We start from the raw sequence: 17,205 nt of genomic DNA, 5'->3' as shown, positions 1-17,205 counted from the left end.
TATGGTACACTGCTAAGTGTCTTGCAGAAGAGGACTCATGCTCCACCATGATAGTGCATCTTTTTATTCAGCAAGATTAAGAGTTGAATTTCTTGAACAAAAACACTTCAGAGTGAGAGAACATTCAGAATTTTCACTTGATCTAGCTATGTATGACTTCTGGCTATTTTGTAATCTGAAAACAAACTTACGTGGACGTCGTTTTCATTCCGGAAATGAGATTAATTAGGCTATAAGTGCATTTTTTCATCGATTCCAAGAAATGAATAGCTTGAGGCATTTAATCTTTAGAATATTCTCCTATATAAGTGCATTGATCCTGAAGGAACTTTAAACACTCCCAAAATTTCGTAACTATAACTTTAAAAATCATAAGTGTATCTAAAACATTTCAGAGTGACCCTCGTTTAATGCGAAAAATTATGGTAAGCGTTTTAAGTTTTTTATCTGCTGTATCCATAATTTGCATGTCTTTGTTACATAACTTAATAAAGAACGATCTATGTGTTAAACTTCTACCGGCAGGATTGACGATTTGGCGAGATTTAAGAATAATTGAAATATGTCGGCTTTTATGACTGATACGCGTTTTTTTCCTTTGAAATTTTATATAATTTTAAATGTAATCAATCTCTAGGTATTAAAGTTGGTAACAAATTACATGGCTGTTTGGTACTTACGTAATTACGTAACCAACTTTGTGCAATTTGACGAGTTTCTACAGATGAAAAGATAAAAGTTACTCATCGGACCCAAGTTGATGGTTTTCGCTCTGTTTTTAAATTTTTACTAAGAAAGGTTCCGAAACTGTGGATATTTGTCGTAAGTCGGGAAACATTAACAAAATTTGAAAACAATATGTATTTTAAGAATTTAAAATACGAATTCGAAATATTAAATAAAAATTAAGTGACACATTAAAAAAATAAAATATTTATTACTTTTTAAAATCTTTCTGTAATTTTTTTTTTTTGCACTATTCTTCTCCCGAAGTCCACAGCGATCTGTTTTCGCTTAGCAAATAATCACAGAATTGCGGAGACTGGATTTCTTGCAATCATAGTTAATACCGGCTATCAAGGAAACGCACTTTCTTGTCGTTCTGTTTAGAGAATTTTCAGCAAAATTCTATATTTTTGCTGAAATTTTAACGCAGTTTCTTCCATGACTGGAAAATCCCACAAACTCATATTTTAAAACTAAGTTTAAGGCAAAAAATATCCTTGATTGCTTAAAAATACCCTTGGAGTTTCAAATGCAACATAAGAAATGAAATGCGTAAGAAAATGGCGGCGCTGATTAACTGAAGTTTTGTTATAAGTATAGTTGCAGGAAGAAGGTTATGCGCATGGTTACCAGTCTGGCGACTTTGTACTAAGGTGGTTCCGTTAATACGTAAAAACAGAGTATGTGTATAGTTTAGATTCAAAATGTTTCACACTGATTTTGCTTTTTTAACGATAATTTCGTTTTTTAACGCTCATTTATCCGAAATATTCATGTATCCGGAATTCGGTATTTCCCGAACCAAATCAAACCACATATGCATTTCGTATTGAATGTAACTAGGCAGATAGCTCTAGTGTGATTTTCCATAGTCAACTAACCAAATCAAACAACGTATGCCTTTTGTATTGATCGTAACTAGACAGATAGATCTAGTATTGATTTGCCATACTCAACTAAACCATATCGAACCACAGATGCTTTTCGTATATTGCAACTAGGCAGATTCAAAATGTTTCACACTGATTTTGCTTTTTTAACGATAATTTCGTTTTTTAACGCTCATTTATCCGAAATATTCATGTATCCGGAATTCGGTATTTCCCGAACCAAATCAAACCACATATGCATTTAGTATTGAATGTAACTAGGCAGATAGCTCTAGTGTGATTTTCCATAGTCAACTAACCAAATCAAACAACGTATGCCTTTTGTATTGATCGTAACTAGACAGATAGATCTAGTATGATTTGCCATACTCAACTAAACCATATCGAACCACAGATGCTTTTCGTATATTCCAACTAGGCAGATAGTTCTAGTGTGATTTGCCATAGTCAACTAAACCAAATCAACCCACATATGCCTTTAGTATTGATTATAACTAGGAAGATAGCTCTAGTGTGATTTGCCATAGTCAACTAAACCATATCGAACCATATATGCTTTTTGTATTGATTGTAACTAGGCTGATTGATTGTACCTTTTGTATTGATTGTAATTGATTGATCTAGTGTGTTTTGCCATAGTCAACTAAACCATATCGAACCACATATGCTTTTCGTATATTGCAACTAGGCAGATAGCTCTAGTGTGATTTGCCCTAGTCAACTAAACCATATCGAACCACATATGCTTTTTGTATATTGCAACTAGGCAGATAGCTCTAGTGTGATTTGCCCTAGTCAACTAAACCAAATCAAACCGCATATGCCTTTTGTTTTGATTGTAACTAGGCAGATAGCTCTAGTGTAATTTGCCATAGTCAACTAAACCATATCGAACCACATATGCCTTTCGTATTGATTGTAACTAGGCAGATAACTGTAGTGTGATTTGCCATAGTCAACTAAACCAAATCAAACTGCCCATGCATTTCATATTGATTGTCTCGGTATAACAAGACAACAGGAGCAGCGGTTCTGTATATAAGTTGATTTTCTTGTCATATTGTTAAACTCTTGTCTGTTGATGGAGGACGACGACACGGTGTTTTTGAAATAGAAGAGTCGGTTTTGCCTCACATCCAGTGAGCCAATTCTCTCCAGAAAACTTAGCATTCAACTGCATATTGCCCCCTCTGAAAGATTGCTATGCGACATAATAAAGACCGTTGTATCAAGATATTCCAAGGGCTTAATAATAATTCTAAACGGTCTTCAATATGCGCCATTTTATTTTTCAGTTTTCCTAAAATAGTTTCCTTGAAACACGACCAACCGAGCGGTGAAGGGCAACTAAATGATGTAATGATTATAAATAAATATACTAACTAATTAAATATTACTATTACAGCAACATGAGCAACATGTCTTGTATACTTCTATTATTGAATTTTATAAGAGCAAAAGATTTTTTTACTTCCAGAATTTAGGATTTTTATATTAAAGTGTTTTAAGGCGCATTTAGGAAATGTAAATTACGCATATTTTTATAGTGGCATTAATTGAGAAATAAGCACTGAAAATTTTTTGGGCGCAATTCAATGTTTTACCTTGACAATATTGATTTTTCTCCGCGAAGCCTGGTTGACATCTGCATATGGGTCCACCCCTGTGGTATTTGCAGTCAATTTGGTGTGGACCGCAGTCACACTCTGGAAAGAAATACGTTTGATTATTAATTGCATGCAGAATTGATTATTTTGCTCATTAAAGTTCAGAAATTGTCTTGCATAAAGTGATATTTAAGTTAGCCATCTAAGAAGAGAATTTAATCAACTAATTTGAAAAGTATGTTAGAATCTGCATGCTAGTGAACATAAAGTCACTTTGTAGCCTAAAATGAGCTGCACAAGTACAGGATGTGTCATAAATTGCGTAAATATTAAAAATCTAATAAATCAGTTGAAGCGATGTAAAAAAAATGTCAGAATTTTTTATTGTCAAATTCCATAAATTTTAAATTCAAAAATAATTCATAAAATTCAAATTATAATTAAAATTTATAAAATTTTAAATTCAAATAAATTCATAAAATAATTGTCAAATTCCATAAATTTAAAAAAATGCAATCAATCCTTTAAAGCAGTATAAGAAAAAGCAAAATTTTTTTATGTGTCATTAATCGCATAAATTTAAAAAATGCAATTAATCAATTAATACGGTGTAAAAAAATTGCAATATTTTATGTGTCGTAAACTGCATAAATTTTAAAAATGCAATTAAAAAAATCAGAATTTTTTATGTGGCATAAATTTTAAAAATGCAATAAATCAATTTAAGCGGTGTAAAAAATCAAGTGTTTATATATATATCGTAAATTGCATAAATTTGTAAATGTATTAAATCAGTTAAAGCGTGTAAAAAATCAAAATTTTTTATATTATTTTCTCTTATTTGCAAATTCGATTTTAAGACTGAGAAATCGTATCTGATGAAAGTCCATCTTCACTCTTTCCGCTAGCAGTTAGTTACTGTGTCTGTAAAATTCACGAGGACTCCGTCACAAACCTCTTTATCGGTTTCGCCAATAGGACCGTTAGATTTCTCTTAGCTCGGGAGTAGTTTGTATTTGGTTCACATAACCACTCGCTTGACAATAACTCCATAAAAAGTCACATGACCTGGCAGGTCACAGATCACGCATCCACAAATATTTCATTAAAAAATCAGTAAAGCTCCTGAATATGATGATTGACTTTAAATATCTTTTTCAATTTTTGTCGTACGGAAGTCAAATATATTGTGTTTTAAGAACGGATACTGATTTCTCTACATACGAGTAGGAGCCGGAGAATTTGTCAAAGGTTACACTTGGTAATATTTACAAAATTTGTTTCTTTAAAATAAAAAATGCCTCACTATGAATCTTTGAGCCGTTCAAAACCCATTTGTAACTAGAAGTATATGTCTATGGCCATCCGTTACGAAAATAAAGACAGGGTAATTGTTTTTACGAAAACGGTATACATTACTGAAAGATTGTGAATGCGGTTTGCTGCTGGATATTATATTTTGAACGACTAATTATTTCCTCTAGGAAGTAAAGGGAGTATTGTAATCGCGAAAAATTCCGGGTTTCATATTTCAACGAAAATATCCATTTTGACCGCTAACGAATGCAATTTAAAGATGTCTTTGCGTGACATCTGTACGTAAGGGCAGAAAAAAGGACTCTTTTTAAAACTGATTTCAAACAGATTCAGGAGGCATTCTTTTGTGACGTCTCCAGGGCGGAGCTGTCTCGTACTACGAGTTGTAGGAACGTATGTATGTATCTCGCATAACTCAAAAGCGAGTAGCCTCAGAACGTTATTTATACAGGACTGCTATAACATGTAGTTGTTCACCTCCCCTATTGGTTGCAATCGGCCGTGCCGAAAGTATATAAATGTATTTGTAGTTTGTACTGCTATAGAAGTCTAGAAATACTAATTAAAATACTGTATAAAAATTTATTTATTATAATAATTTATGGTTTTAATTGAATGTCTGTTCCTTGGAGATGGTATTAAAAAGTTTTCAAATGATATATCCAGGGTGATTCTAAATTACTTTTACAAATTAAGAGGGGTAATAGTACCCATCCAGACGAGCAATAATTACCATAGAACATAGGGTCGCATTCCACTCTGAGAGGCAGAAAAGAGGAATATTACAATTTCAACCTGAACTTACAACAATGTTCGGAAAGTGAATGAACAAGACTAAAATATGCGCGATCAGATTTATTATTTAGTGAAAAACTCACAGAAAGTTGGTCAAAAGGCCAACCACGCGTGCTGACACAAAGAGCGTCTATGTAAAGAAGAAAAGGCTCCATAGGCGTAATGTAAACCAGTTTGTCTTCTACGCCGCTAGAAGAGGAAAATCGCCAAGGGATTTGGTGATGGAACCTGTTGGCGAGAATTTCCCCCTCTGTGATGTACCGGACCTGGCCGACATTTACCTCCTCCGCGACGTGTACAGGGAATTGAGGAACACGGGTAAGATGAATAAGAAAATTAGATGAAGTTCCGCTTTGACTGGCTGTTGATCTTGCATTATCCATATCGCAGTTTGATGTCTGATTTTATATCCATCAATATGGAGGTGGGATAGTGATAGTGACGGAGGACGTGGCCACCACCCCTTTACTATTAAGTTAATTAGCATATAGGGCCACGTCCGTCCTTATCCAGAGTAAAGCCAGAGAGGCCACATGGGAGGCTTGTACAAGGCGCCCAAAGGAGGTGGGAAAAAATGGAGTCACACAGCTTTAAACTCTTGATAAACGTGACCGTCGAACCTGTTCAAACTTCGACATCAGCTTCGAGATTTGGCGCTTTTTGGCGACAGATATTTCACGCATGCGCAGCTGTTTCCCTTTTCGTTCGAAGGGAGCCACTCCTGCTGCTGCGAAGTTTTCCTTCTTAACAATACATATTCTTTGGTTGAGGTCGGGGAAGGAATGACTGGGGCACCCGTTCGAAGATTCCTGGTCGTGTTAATTTTGTCCGCTTAACAACAATTCTCGCCACGAGATCTTCATCTGAGTCCACAGGTGTCTTGTACACTAAAGATTTCATGTGCCCGCCAGAAGGAAACGTCCACTGGGTTGAGGTACGGTGAGCAAGGAGGCCAAGCCACAGGTCTGCCACGTCTGATCCATCGGGTGATATATGTGGCTTTAAAAAAGTTACGAACCGCGACGAAAAAATGTGCTAGGGCTCCATCGTGCATAAACTACATGTCTTGGGGAGCGGAACAGCTTGTAATAAACCTGTACTGATGCGCCGGTTAAACGGTCTGACATGATGTAAGGGCCTACCAGGTAATCACCTGCCTGCCCAAATGCTCCGGTACCAACTAAGAGCAAAATTCTGCTGCTTCTCAATGCAAATTTGCATGCGGTTAATTCTTGATATTTTTAGGAGATAGTCTCTTTGTTCTTCCTCGATGCGTTTCTACTTTCCTCTTTCTTGCCTCCCAGAGTGGAATGCGAGTCCCATTCCACTATGAGAGGCAAGTGCTATGTTCTATGGTAATTAGGGGTCGTCTGGATGGATACTATCAGCCCTCTTAATTTGTAAAAGCAATTTAGAATCACACTGTATATATATTTACCCACTCTGTGACTCGCCTCAGTGAGCTGAGTTTTTTGTTCTTACATATTGGTAAATTGTGCATTTTTTGCTTTAAAAATTGTTGAATTATGTTGTTCTTATCTTCCGATTAAGGATTTATGCCTTTAGTTAATCTGTATGCAACAGTTGTAGAATTATCAACAATTTTAAAATTGTTTAAGAGCGGCTAGGTCGATTTTTTTCAACCATAGCAGCCATATTTCTTTACCTTTGAAACTTGGCAGAATAGTGAATAAGGTCTTTCTGCACTTCAGTGTCATTTTGCCCAGTCGGATCAAACGTAAACTTTTAGTTTTTTTCACCGAAAAATATGCCCTCTTGCCCGCTGGCCGAATTGCTTATTTTTGGGTAGGAACTGTAATTTTAATTGTAAAAGGGTTTTTTTTAATTGTTTTAACAGTATTTCGTGTTTTATGTTTTTGTACATTTTTCAATTTTTAATGAAGTTATTTTGAGTTTTTATGCATTTTTGCCTTGCCACGAAGTGAATTGAATTAAATGAATGAGAAATCGAAATATATTTCTAATGAAATTCGAGCAAATAAGTTTAAATCAAATGCGGAAAAAATTCATGTATTTTAATATTCCGTACAAGGAAGTCATGTGGTATATACATCAGTTTTGTTATTATAATGTAAGAGTTTTAAAGTATGTACAACAAAGTCAATCCACAATACCTTTGCATTCTCCAAAGAGACTAGAATAGCCTTCTGCACAGATGCAATGTTTACCATTATCGTCAAAGAAGCATCCGAAGGAGTTAGTTAAACAATCACATTCTGAAAAAGAAAACAAACAAACAAACAAAAAAAAAATATATTTGAAGGGTTTCAGATGTTAAATTACGTCTAAAAGGACTTTTTTTTAAACATTTTGTGTGTTACCTTTTTTTTATTAAATATTATACTCTTCTCGCTTAAACCATAACATTCAGTTCAAGAGCAATATCGCAAAATTATTTTAAAATGAGCATATCTTTAGAATTTCCGATACACATTATCACGCGCTGGAGATAAAAATGTTTTTTCTCTACAACGTTGCAATTCCTTACTTTGAAATTCTTGAGTTTGTTAATCGTTAAAGTTTTACAAATATGAAATCGTTAAAGTTTTACAAAATATGAAATTGATAATAAAACCAAGTCCAAATTTCAAATTCGGGCTTCTAGATGCTCATATTCGCAGTAGGATTACGTCATTCAAAATTCGATGGCTCTAGGTACCGTTGTTTTATCACAATACGAGAAATACACATGCATTTATGCAGATTCTGCATTATTTAATTTCTTCAAAGATAAAGCAGGGGGATAATTGTTTAGAAAATTTGCAAGAGATATTATGCAAACTGTGAATGAGAATAAGAAGATTCGTATCGAGATATAACAAAGCAGAAAATCATACTGAAAACAGAAATAATTGATGTAACTTATAAATTTAAGATGAATTAAAGAAGATTTGAATAATAATAACTAATTGAAAATAAAACTTATAAATATCTTAAACATAAGAAAATACACAGAAATAGAAACGACACATTTATATACTATTTCACCGAGAGTCTTTGGAATGAATGTATCTACTTTTTTTTTTTTTTTTTTTTTTTTTTTTTTTTTTAATGCCTTTGTGGCTTGGCCTGTCCCCTCATAGCCATATGGCAGGTTTCGCCTGCTAGGTGGGCTGGGGAACGCCTGCTAGAACTAACTAACAGGGTGATAATATTTGGTGGCCACAGTTTGAAAAGTGAAACGGACATTCGGGGTTATTCGACGCAAAATCCCAAAACAGAAACAATAGTCCCTCAGGGACAAAGCCCCTTTGGTGTAAAAATAGAAATAAAATAAAATAAAATCTGAATGTTTTCAGGTTTTATATTTCGCCCAAGGGGCGTTTTTCATTTCCAGATACATACACTTTTCGAGAGCATTTGGAGGAACGCCACTTTGGGCTACAAATATTTAAAAATAGTATATTTTTAGAATTTTCGGTATAATGTCTCACGCGGTGGAAATAAAAATGTTTTATTCCCTTCAGAGTTGCCACTACTCGTTTTGAAATTGTTGAGGTTTTTAATCAAATACTCCTTAAAATTTTACAGAATATGATATAGACACTAAAACAAATTCTAAATTCTGACTTCCAGGTGCCCATGTTCATCTGGAGGACTAGGCTATTCAAAATTCTAGCCTAGTCCTCCACATGAACATGGGACTAGGGTATTCAACAGTACTCTAGGTATCGTTTTTTTCCCAGTGCAAGAAACATACATACAGTCATATAGATTTTTCATTATTTAATTTAAGTAGAATGCAAGGCGATAATATTTGGTGGCAACGATTTGAAAAGGGATGTATCGCATCAAAGTGATTCGACAAAAAATACTGTTTCGAGACTAATATCCCTTCTAGGATAATTCCCTTTTGGATTAATAATTATTCTGATTCATTAATATTGAAAATGAGAAAGTGCGTTCATAAGATGATAATAAAACAAATGTATTTTCTAGGGCACTATAATTTTAATAATTAGGTTATCTGGAAGGTGCTTAATACTTGAATGCTGGTGAGAGGGTTTAGCAACTTTTTAAAATTTTCTCCCATGGGGTATTACAATTCCAAATTGTTGTCATTAATCATAAGAGTAACATTTTGCGTTACTGCTGTAATATTCTGTGGTGTTCTTAAACGTATATATAGCTTTTTTCCTCAACAGTTTGTTTTGATATAAGACACACATAATGTTAGAATTTGGAGATCCGAACGTTCAGGACACAAAAGAATTGAAAGAGGGCAACTCTGAAGTGATTGTTTTGGGTGGGATGCTGCATGAGATGATTTTAGAACCATTTTTCTTTTATGAACAAACATCGAATGATTTATTTATTTTTAACTAACCAGTTATTTTATATTCAATAACTTTATTGTCATTCTCCATTTCCTGCCAGGATGGAAATTTTTGTTCGCGCGTTTTCAAATGTGGTAGAAAGACTTCGTATTTAAAGAAAAGTTTCGGATTATTTAATCACAGCGTATTTCGGCTGCTGAAGGCCACGTTACTAGTTGAAACTCTCGATTGATGTCTGTGTACAGCGCTGCATTATTCTCGCCATTAACCTAATACCAGGCTCGTCAGCCTGGCTTAAACCTGGCTGGTATTAGGTTGGTTGGCTTAAACCAAGCTGGTATTAGATTAGTTGGTTTAAACCTGGCTGGCATTATATTAGTTGGCTTAAACCTGGCTGGTATTAGGTTAGTTGGGTTAAACCTGGCTGGCATTATATTAGTTGGCTTAAACCTGGCTGGCATTATATTAGTTGGCTTAAACCTGGCTGGTATTAGGTTAATTGGCTTAAACCTGGCTGGCATTATATTATTTGGCTTAAACGTGGCTGGTATTAGGTTAATTGGCTTAAACCTCGCTGGTATTAGATTAGTTGGCTTAAACCTGGCTGGTACTAGGTTAGTTGGCTTAAACCTAATACCAGGCTCGTCAGCCCGGTATCAGGTTCAAGCCAACTTGCGCGTTATTCATTCTGTCACATTAGTCTTTAAATATCTTACGACTTATTTAACTTAGCTCTAATTTGAATTCTTTACTTCTGAGTTACGGCATAAGTGCTGGCTGGTTCTGTACTCAAAAGAAGTGCCTTCTCTTAAAGTGCTAAGTTTGAATTAAAGGGTCTTTTACACCTTTTTACGTTTCTCTGTTTACACCATTTTACGTTTCTTTGTTAAACATAGCAATAAGTCGCTTAGTTTTCGGATTGAGTCTTATGTTAGTTTATGCTTCCGGAGATGGTCAGATGGAAGATTTTTTTCCGATATATTTATCTATTGCATCTGTTTGTGAATATAGTTCGAAAGAGAAATATTGGGTCATAGAAAAATTCTTCGCGGTTTTTTCTCTAATGTATATATATATATCCGGCAAAACTCACCCGATTGTCTCAAACGAACATTTGTTTAAAAGGTGACATTCAGCTTCCATTGTTTGTGAAGATTGCTTTCTAATTCGTTGCTCGTGTAGAAAATGAGTGAAATATCTGAAGACATACGCTGTGTGATAATTTTTTAACTATAAAAAAGATAAAAACATGTCGAAAAATTTGTGGAGTGTACGGTGAGAATGCTGTGAGTGAATGAAGGAGTGGTTTGCTCGATTCCTGGGAATCTCGATGTTTAAAAAGAGGCACCTCTCTCTGGTCGGCCAGTCACTGAAAAAAGTCGATGAAATTTTGCAATTAGTGGAGCAAGACCGGCACGCAAGCTGTTAGGAAACAGCGGAGGCACTAAACAGGACAGTTTTGAATCATTTCTAAAAAGAAGCTCGATGTTTGAGTGCCATACGAATTAACGCAAAGAAATTTCGTTGACCGAGTTACCATCAGTGAAAGGCTGCTGAAACGCAACGAAATGGAACCATTTTTGAAGCGAATCATTACAGGAGATGAAAAATGCGTAAATACGAGAATATCAAACGCAATCGATCATGGTCGAAGACTGGTGACGTCTTTGATGACTAGGAACAAATTGACGGAACTTGGTTGGGAAGTTTGATATATGCACCATATAGCCCGGACCTTGCACCATCTGAGTAACATTTGTTTCGGTTTCTGCGAAACTGTCTTGATGGTAAAAATTTGGCCGACCGAACCGCAACTGAAAATCACTTGGCCAAGTTTTTCGATGATAAACCACAGAAGTTCTTCACCGATGGAATTGTGAAGCTACCCGAAAAATGGCAAAAGGTCATAGATAATAATGGTTAATATGCACCTGATTAAAATTGATTTTCAATAAAGAAAATTTTTGTTCAAAAATGTACCAAAAAAAACTTTTTATATGGCCTAATATATCGCGTTTTGCCAAGATGCGACACATTTCTTTTAAATTGCCGAATTTCCTTTATTCAATTTGAAACTTTGATAGGTCTAAGTTTTACGCCATGCGAGAAGCATAAATACAGAATCTTCATTATTTAATAAGAGCCGAAGAGACAAAAGACTTTGTCTTGTTGGTTTTAGTGAAATTAATAAATACATCTTATAAGTGGTGTCTTAGAAAAGCGAGAGTGGAGGGTTTAGAAACTCAAGTTGTTTCAAATTTTTAACCGATTAGAAAGAATTTATTTTTTATATGACCAACTTAAAACAAAACTTAAAATTGAAATTTTTAACCAAACAGTGTCTACTATTTTAAAAACGTGTTACGTAGATTTTGTAATTTAATTTGGTGTATTTTAGTTTGTAAGGAACTTACCGCTGCCAGCTTCAGCTGCCTAATATAGTTACTATAAGAAAGAAAAAAATTTATTTGACGCTTTTAATGAATGTAGCTAGATTAATTTTCCTGGTCCTGGTAGTATCAATATATACATATAAAAATGCGTTTATTGCTTATAAATCTCTTAATACTCAATTAATGACAGGCGCTTTAAATTGGAATTTTATTTAAAAAAAATACCTTACGCTTCGCCAAATGGCAATAAACTGAAGTGTGAAAGATAAAAAATATTTTATATCGTGCATTGGCAACACAATTCGTTTAAATCGCGGAGTTTATCTATATACAATTCGAAAGAGAAATGTATCGCTTTTTGCTTAGATGCAACACTCTTCTTTTATGATAGTGATTTTTTTTTATTAGATTTAAGCATAAATAACTTACGCTCCACAGAGTGGCAATACGTGGCGTTTTAATCTCCGAGTTTAGAAGATTACGTGTGTGCAATATTTCATAGGTCTAAGTGCAGGCGTTTTTTCGCAATGTGAAGAACATAAATATTGAATGCTCATTATTTAATAACAAACGCAGAGACAAATGTCCTTCTCTTGTTGGTTGAAGTTAAATTAACAAACACATGTTATAAGCGGTATTTTAGAATCGAAGACTTACTGTATTTGCTCCAAAAGGAATACGTTAAGTGACTGTGTAAGGTATAGTCCTTAGAAAGTCCTCCACCAAGGTATCCCTCCCTTTAGGCAGATAGTCTTAGTGTGCTTTGCAGTAATTAAATAAACCAAATCAAACCAACTACGTTAGATTTGTGTTAGCTTCGCTTAAGTCTCTCTTAGATAACGTTAGTTCTTATTTCTTATTTTTAAGCTCAAGTGAAGGCTTTGTTGTAAGCCAGAGGAAAGGGGCCGACTGTTAATCTTACTTTGAGTGAAAAAAAGGTAGATAACTCTTCTTGAGATTACGATTCCTCTTATTTGAACTAATAAGTCGATAAGTCGCTTAATAGTTCACTTGGTTACTCGACATTTACCTAGTAGAATAAGAGTGAGGAACCGTAGGACTGGTTATTCATCAACTGAGCAGATTTCAAAAGGTGTTCACTTTTAAGAATGCAATTTAAATGAAATATCCATCATGGAATGTAATTTCATTGTCCATAATAAACTCACCTACGCAGTATCCATTCTTATCACCAGTTCTGTAACCACAAACGCATTCCCTGGTACCGTTCGACGTTCTGCATCCAAAGCCATAAATACCACAACGGCAATCTGAAAATGATTAAGAGAATTACAATGGTTGATAGACACAATTTCCATGTAAAGTATTTCCCTCTGCTCACCCCTCAGTGACTAAACACTCGCTCTTTAAGCTCGAAAACGCAAATTCTAGAACGTTTAGCTCTGTGAAACGGTGTTTGGACACGCAAGAGTGCCTTGTCACTGTGCCTTAACTCTTCTATAGCAATTTTCTAAATTTTTCTCAAAATAACTACAATAATGTCTATATAAACATTATCGCTTAAAGAGTAAGTACGATTGTATGTCTACAATTTATGTCTACATAAGCATTAGCGCTATATGTATATAAACATTAGTACGTTAATACATGTCTATATAAACATTAGTACATTAGTACATTTATGTACAATTTATGTCTATATAAACATTAGAGCTTAAAGATTGATTAATGAGAAACAGAACTTAAGTGACACAAAGTAGTGCAAGGAAATCTCGAGACATAAAAATACAAAAGCAATACATACAGAATAAACTGAGCAAAATGACATGAGGTTTCGGTAATAAAACTTGCGCTTAAAATGGGCATAGGACTGTTTTAGTTGTTAATATCTTTAAAATCATAATTCAATATTATTAAATTTCTTAATTTTACATGAAAGTTTCTTCCAAGCTGGCAACAGAATATTCTGAGCTGAACAATATTTAGCTTTTCGTGCATTGTATTGTTCCTGGTATACCAGTGAGCTGCCTCAGAACGCAGTTCTGTGCAGTTTGTAATTGCTTTCTGTTAGATTTACAGGAGTAAGCTCAGACTGGAAGCCATCTCGTGACCGAGAATCCAACAAAAGCTACGACTGATATTACATCCTTGTGCTATCGGTAGAGCAGCTGATTCACCAGATTTGGACTATTCGCTCTTGTTATGTCACGAATTTTAATTATTAATATGTGTTTTAAGTTATCATTATTCTGGTATATTTATTTGTATTCATGTATATTTTAATTCGGTAAAAAGTGTTTCTTAACTTGTTAAAGCTTTATTTAACTCGTTATTGAGTAGAAAGTGCAACAAAGGTGAGAGACGGTTGCGAGGAAACATCTGGTTTATTGCCCTTTTTACTAACAATGGAGGCAATAGTGTGTTGTGTTGTCGCCTTTTACTAATGGTGTTTGAAACGAAAATCGTCTCGCTTTCGCCTTGTTATAGTTGCAATTTTGTTTACTTCAAAACAGTGGGGGTTGTTGTAAGCTTAGGACACAATCTGTGTGTGTGTGTGTGATTATGGCAAAGCCTCGAGGGCTATCTGTAAGCTTAGGTAATTGGATTTTCGTAAAGCTTAGTTTCCGCTTGTTAGTTGGGGGGCGTCCACTTTACTTCTCACATTGTGTGTACTACAGTCTAATAATTCTACTTTTTTGGACTCCATTCTGAGATTTTTCTTGTTTTTGATTCGTTGTGGGGGTGTAATTTTTCTCAGTTTAGATAAAGTAAAATTCTGGCATGGTGTGATTTTAATTTTATGATTTCTTGTAAGCCAGTGAAATTTTCGGGGGGCGGAGAGGAGAGTTTACCTCGGTACTTGCACCAGGCTAGAGTTCATTCTGATTCTGATTTTCGAGCTAAGAGAAAGAAAAAGAAGAAAAGACTGGGGGCTTGACCCCTTGCGGGTCTTGCTCTCACGAGTGACGTGAACCTGCGGGCTGCGATTATGATTGTAGCGGAATTTGATTTAAGTAAATTTTGAGCAGCCGCGATGTGAAAGAAAAAAAAGATCGAGGAGCGTTTTGCCCTGCTGCGGGCTTCCTGAGCAAGAGGGCTTGAGTTGCGTTTTTTATCCCTTGCTCTAGTGGATGCATTCTTTTCTGCGAGATGTTTAAAAGTTTTGTGTGAGAGATGCAAGGAACATTTTCCTGCGAGATGTTTAGAGAAACGTGCGCTAGCTGCAAAGAGCATTTTACTGAGAGCTGATTACGACTTTAGTGCGAGAGGTATGAGCTGCAAAGAGCATTTGATTGAGAGCTGGTTACCACTTTAGTGCGAGATATAGAGCAATCCACCAGGAAAATTTAGCACAGATTTTCTCTCTTCAGCCGAATCGCAGGTTTATCTCCAAGAGCCTTTTTCCGAGATATTCAGCATAAAATGTTGATTCGCCGCTTCGATGATGCAAGTGATCGTGCTAAAACTTGTGTATATTCAGCTACCTGTTATTGAATTGAAATAAAGATCCTTCTAAATTGGACTATTGGTTCCCACCTAATGGACAGATAACGCGATTCCTGGCTGTTTAAAGAATTATTAGACTGTAGTTACCACTCGTGATTTCTAATAATTTTAGATGCTTCCGAAAGGGTTGAGACAGAAGGTAAAATGAGCTTGGCTTATTTTCCTGTGGATTGGACACAAAGGATCCTGCTACCTGGAAAAACTGTCTTCCATCTGTGAGTGAAAATTTTTAAGATTATTTTCTCTCTTTTCTTAGTTTTCCCAAGGCCTTGGTGGAACAGATAATAATGATTTATCTACCATGTATATATTGTCATTAATTATATAAATAAAATATAGCTAGTTAGTAACATTGAGAAGTGATTTATTATTTCAAGTGATGGCTAGTTTTAGAATGATTAAAATTTGTTTCACCTACTGAGTTTGTGAGTCAGAAAATGTTAGTTTCTAATTAATATGGACCATTTATTTGGAGAATTAAAATAAGTTACACATTCTTAATTTGTGGGAAAAAAGTTCATTATTAATTAAATGTTTTAATTATTGTAAGCTGAAATTTTGTGTGACAGATGCGATATTTTCATAGTAAAAATATGTGGTAGAGCGTACTGATCAGTTACCCAAGTATTTACTAATAATATAATACATTCAAGAATTTAATAAATGTGCTTGATTAAGAATTTTAATTGCACTTGCTTATTTTGTGTGTTAATTTACTGTGGTCTGTCATGTCCCTCCATTTGTTTGAGCCGGAAGGGTTTTTAAGAAACATGGAGCTTTTATTGAATTTGGATTATTGATTTTTCTTTTGCATAGGTTACTCACAACGCGAACCTAAAATTTAATTTGTACTACCACTACACGATCCTTCTTATGTTATATGATATATGAATGTTCATATGATGATTATATTTTTTAAATTTTTTTTGTCCGGCACCATGAATCAGTTTGAGTTAAAGTTATAAAAGTTTAAAATCCCGTAAAGTTTCAGATATTAAACACTCTGGACTTGATTCAAAGCATATCTTTAGAACTTCCAATAGACAGTCTTGCGGGTTGGAGCTAAAAATATTTTATTCAGTACAGTGCATTCCCAATGCTCGCTTTGAAATCGGTGACTTTCTTAATCAAAAATTTGTTAAAATTAAAAAAATTTGAAACAGGTAATAAAATAAATTCGAAATTCAAGATTCGGGCTTCCAAATGGCTATATTTGGGTACAGCAGTACGTTGCTCAAAATTTAATGGCTGCAGGTATTGTGATTTTTTTTCAGAGTGCAAGAAATATTCACACAGACATTAAAGATCTAAATACCTACATCCATTCAGATCTTTTATTATTTATTTTAATACAATATCAATTTTAATGTGATACCAACTTTAAGGTAATAATATTTTGTCGCTAATTTTTTAAAATACAATACAGGGTGATAATATTTTGTGGCAACGATTTGAAAAGGGAAGTGGACATTTATCGCGATCCGAATGAAAACGCCATTTCGCCATTAATAGCCTTTCTGGGGTAACGCCCCTTTGGGATAACAATCTTTAAGTTCTGTTTTACGTAATCAATTTAATTTCGAATTCCATTACTTGGAAGTCAGAGAAGGTTTGTATGTAATTTTATAAAATATTAAGAGGTTTAAGTACATTTGCTGTTGTTACGGCTAATCTCGTTTATCTGACATTATCAAAACAAGTTTATAAATGT

The 17,205-nt window shown here is 34.6% G+C and overlaps 1 protein-coding gene across 1 annotated transcript in view; it reads right to left on the bottom strand.

Moving 5' to 3' along the window:
* Nucleotides 1-17,205, bottom strand: part of LOC118184215 (uncharacterized) — a 76,737-nt gene that overhangs the window by 50,973 nt on the left and 8,559 nt on the right. The window contains exons 3-5 of the mRNA XM_035353851.2: nt 13,196-13,297; nt 7,471-7,572; nt 3,221-3,322 (exon numbers count right to left, since the gene is read on the bottom strand). Coding sequence (XP_035209742.1) covers nt 3,221-3,322; nt 7,471-7,572; nt 13,196-13,297 — 306 coding nt within the window. The remainder of the gene's footprint in view (nt 1-3,220; nt 3,323-7,470; nt 7,573-13,195; nt 13,298-17,205) is intronic.

Source organism: Stegodyphus dumicola, chromosome 11 (assembly GCF_044657685.1).
Source record: "Stegodyphus dumicola isolate Sdum_Otavi_A_Nest chromosome 11, ASM4465768v1".
Classification (NCBI taxonomy): Eukaryota; Metazoa; Arthropoda; class Arachnida; order Araneae; family Eresidae; genus Stegodyphus; species Stegodyphus dumicola.
The sequence above is the reverse complement of the archived record's forward strand: the minus strand, read 5'-3'. Positions and strand labels throughout refer to the sequence as shown.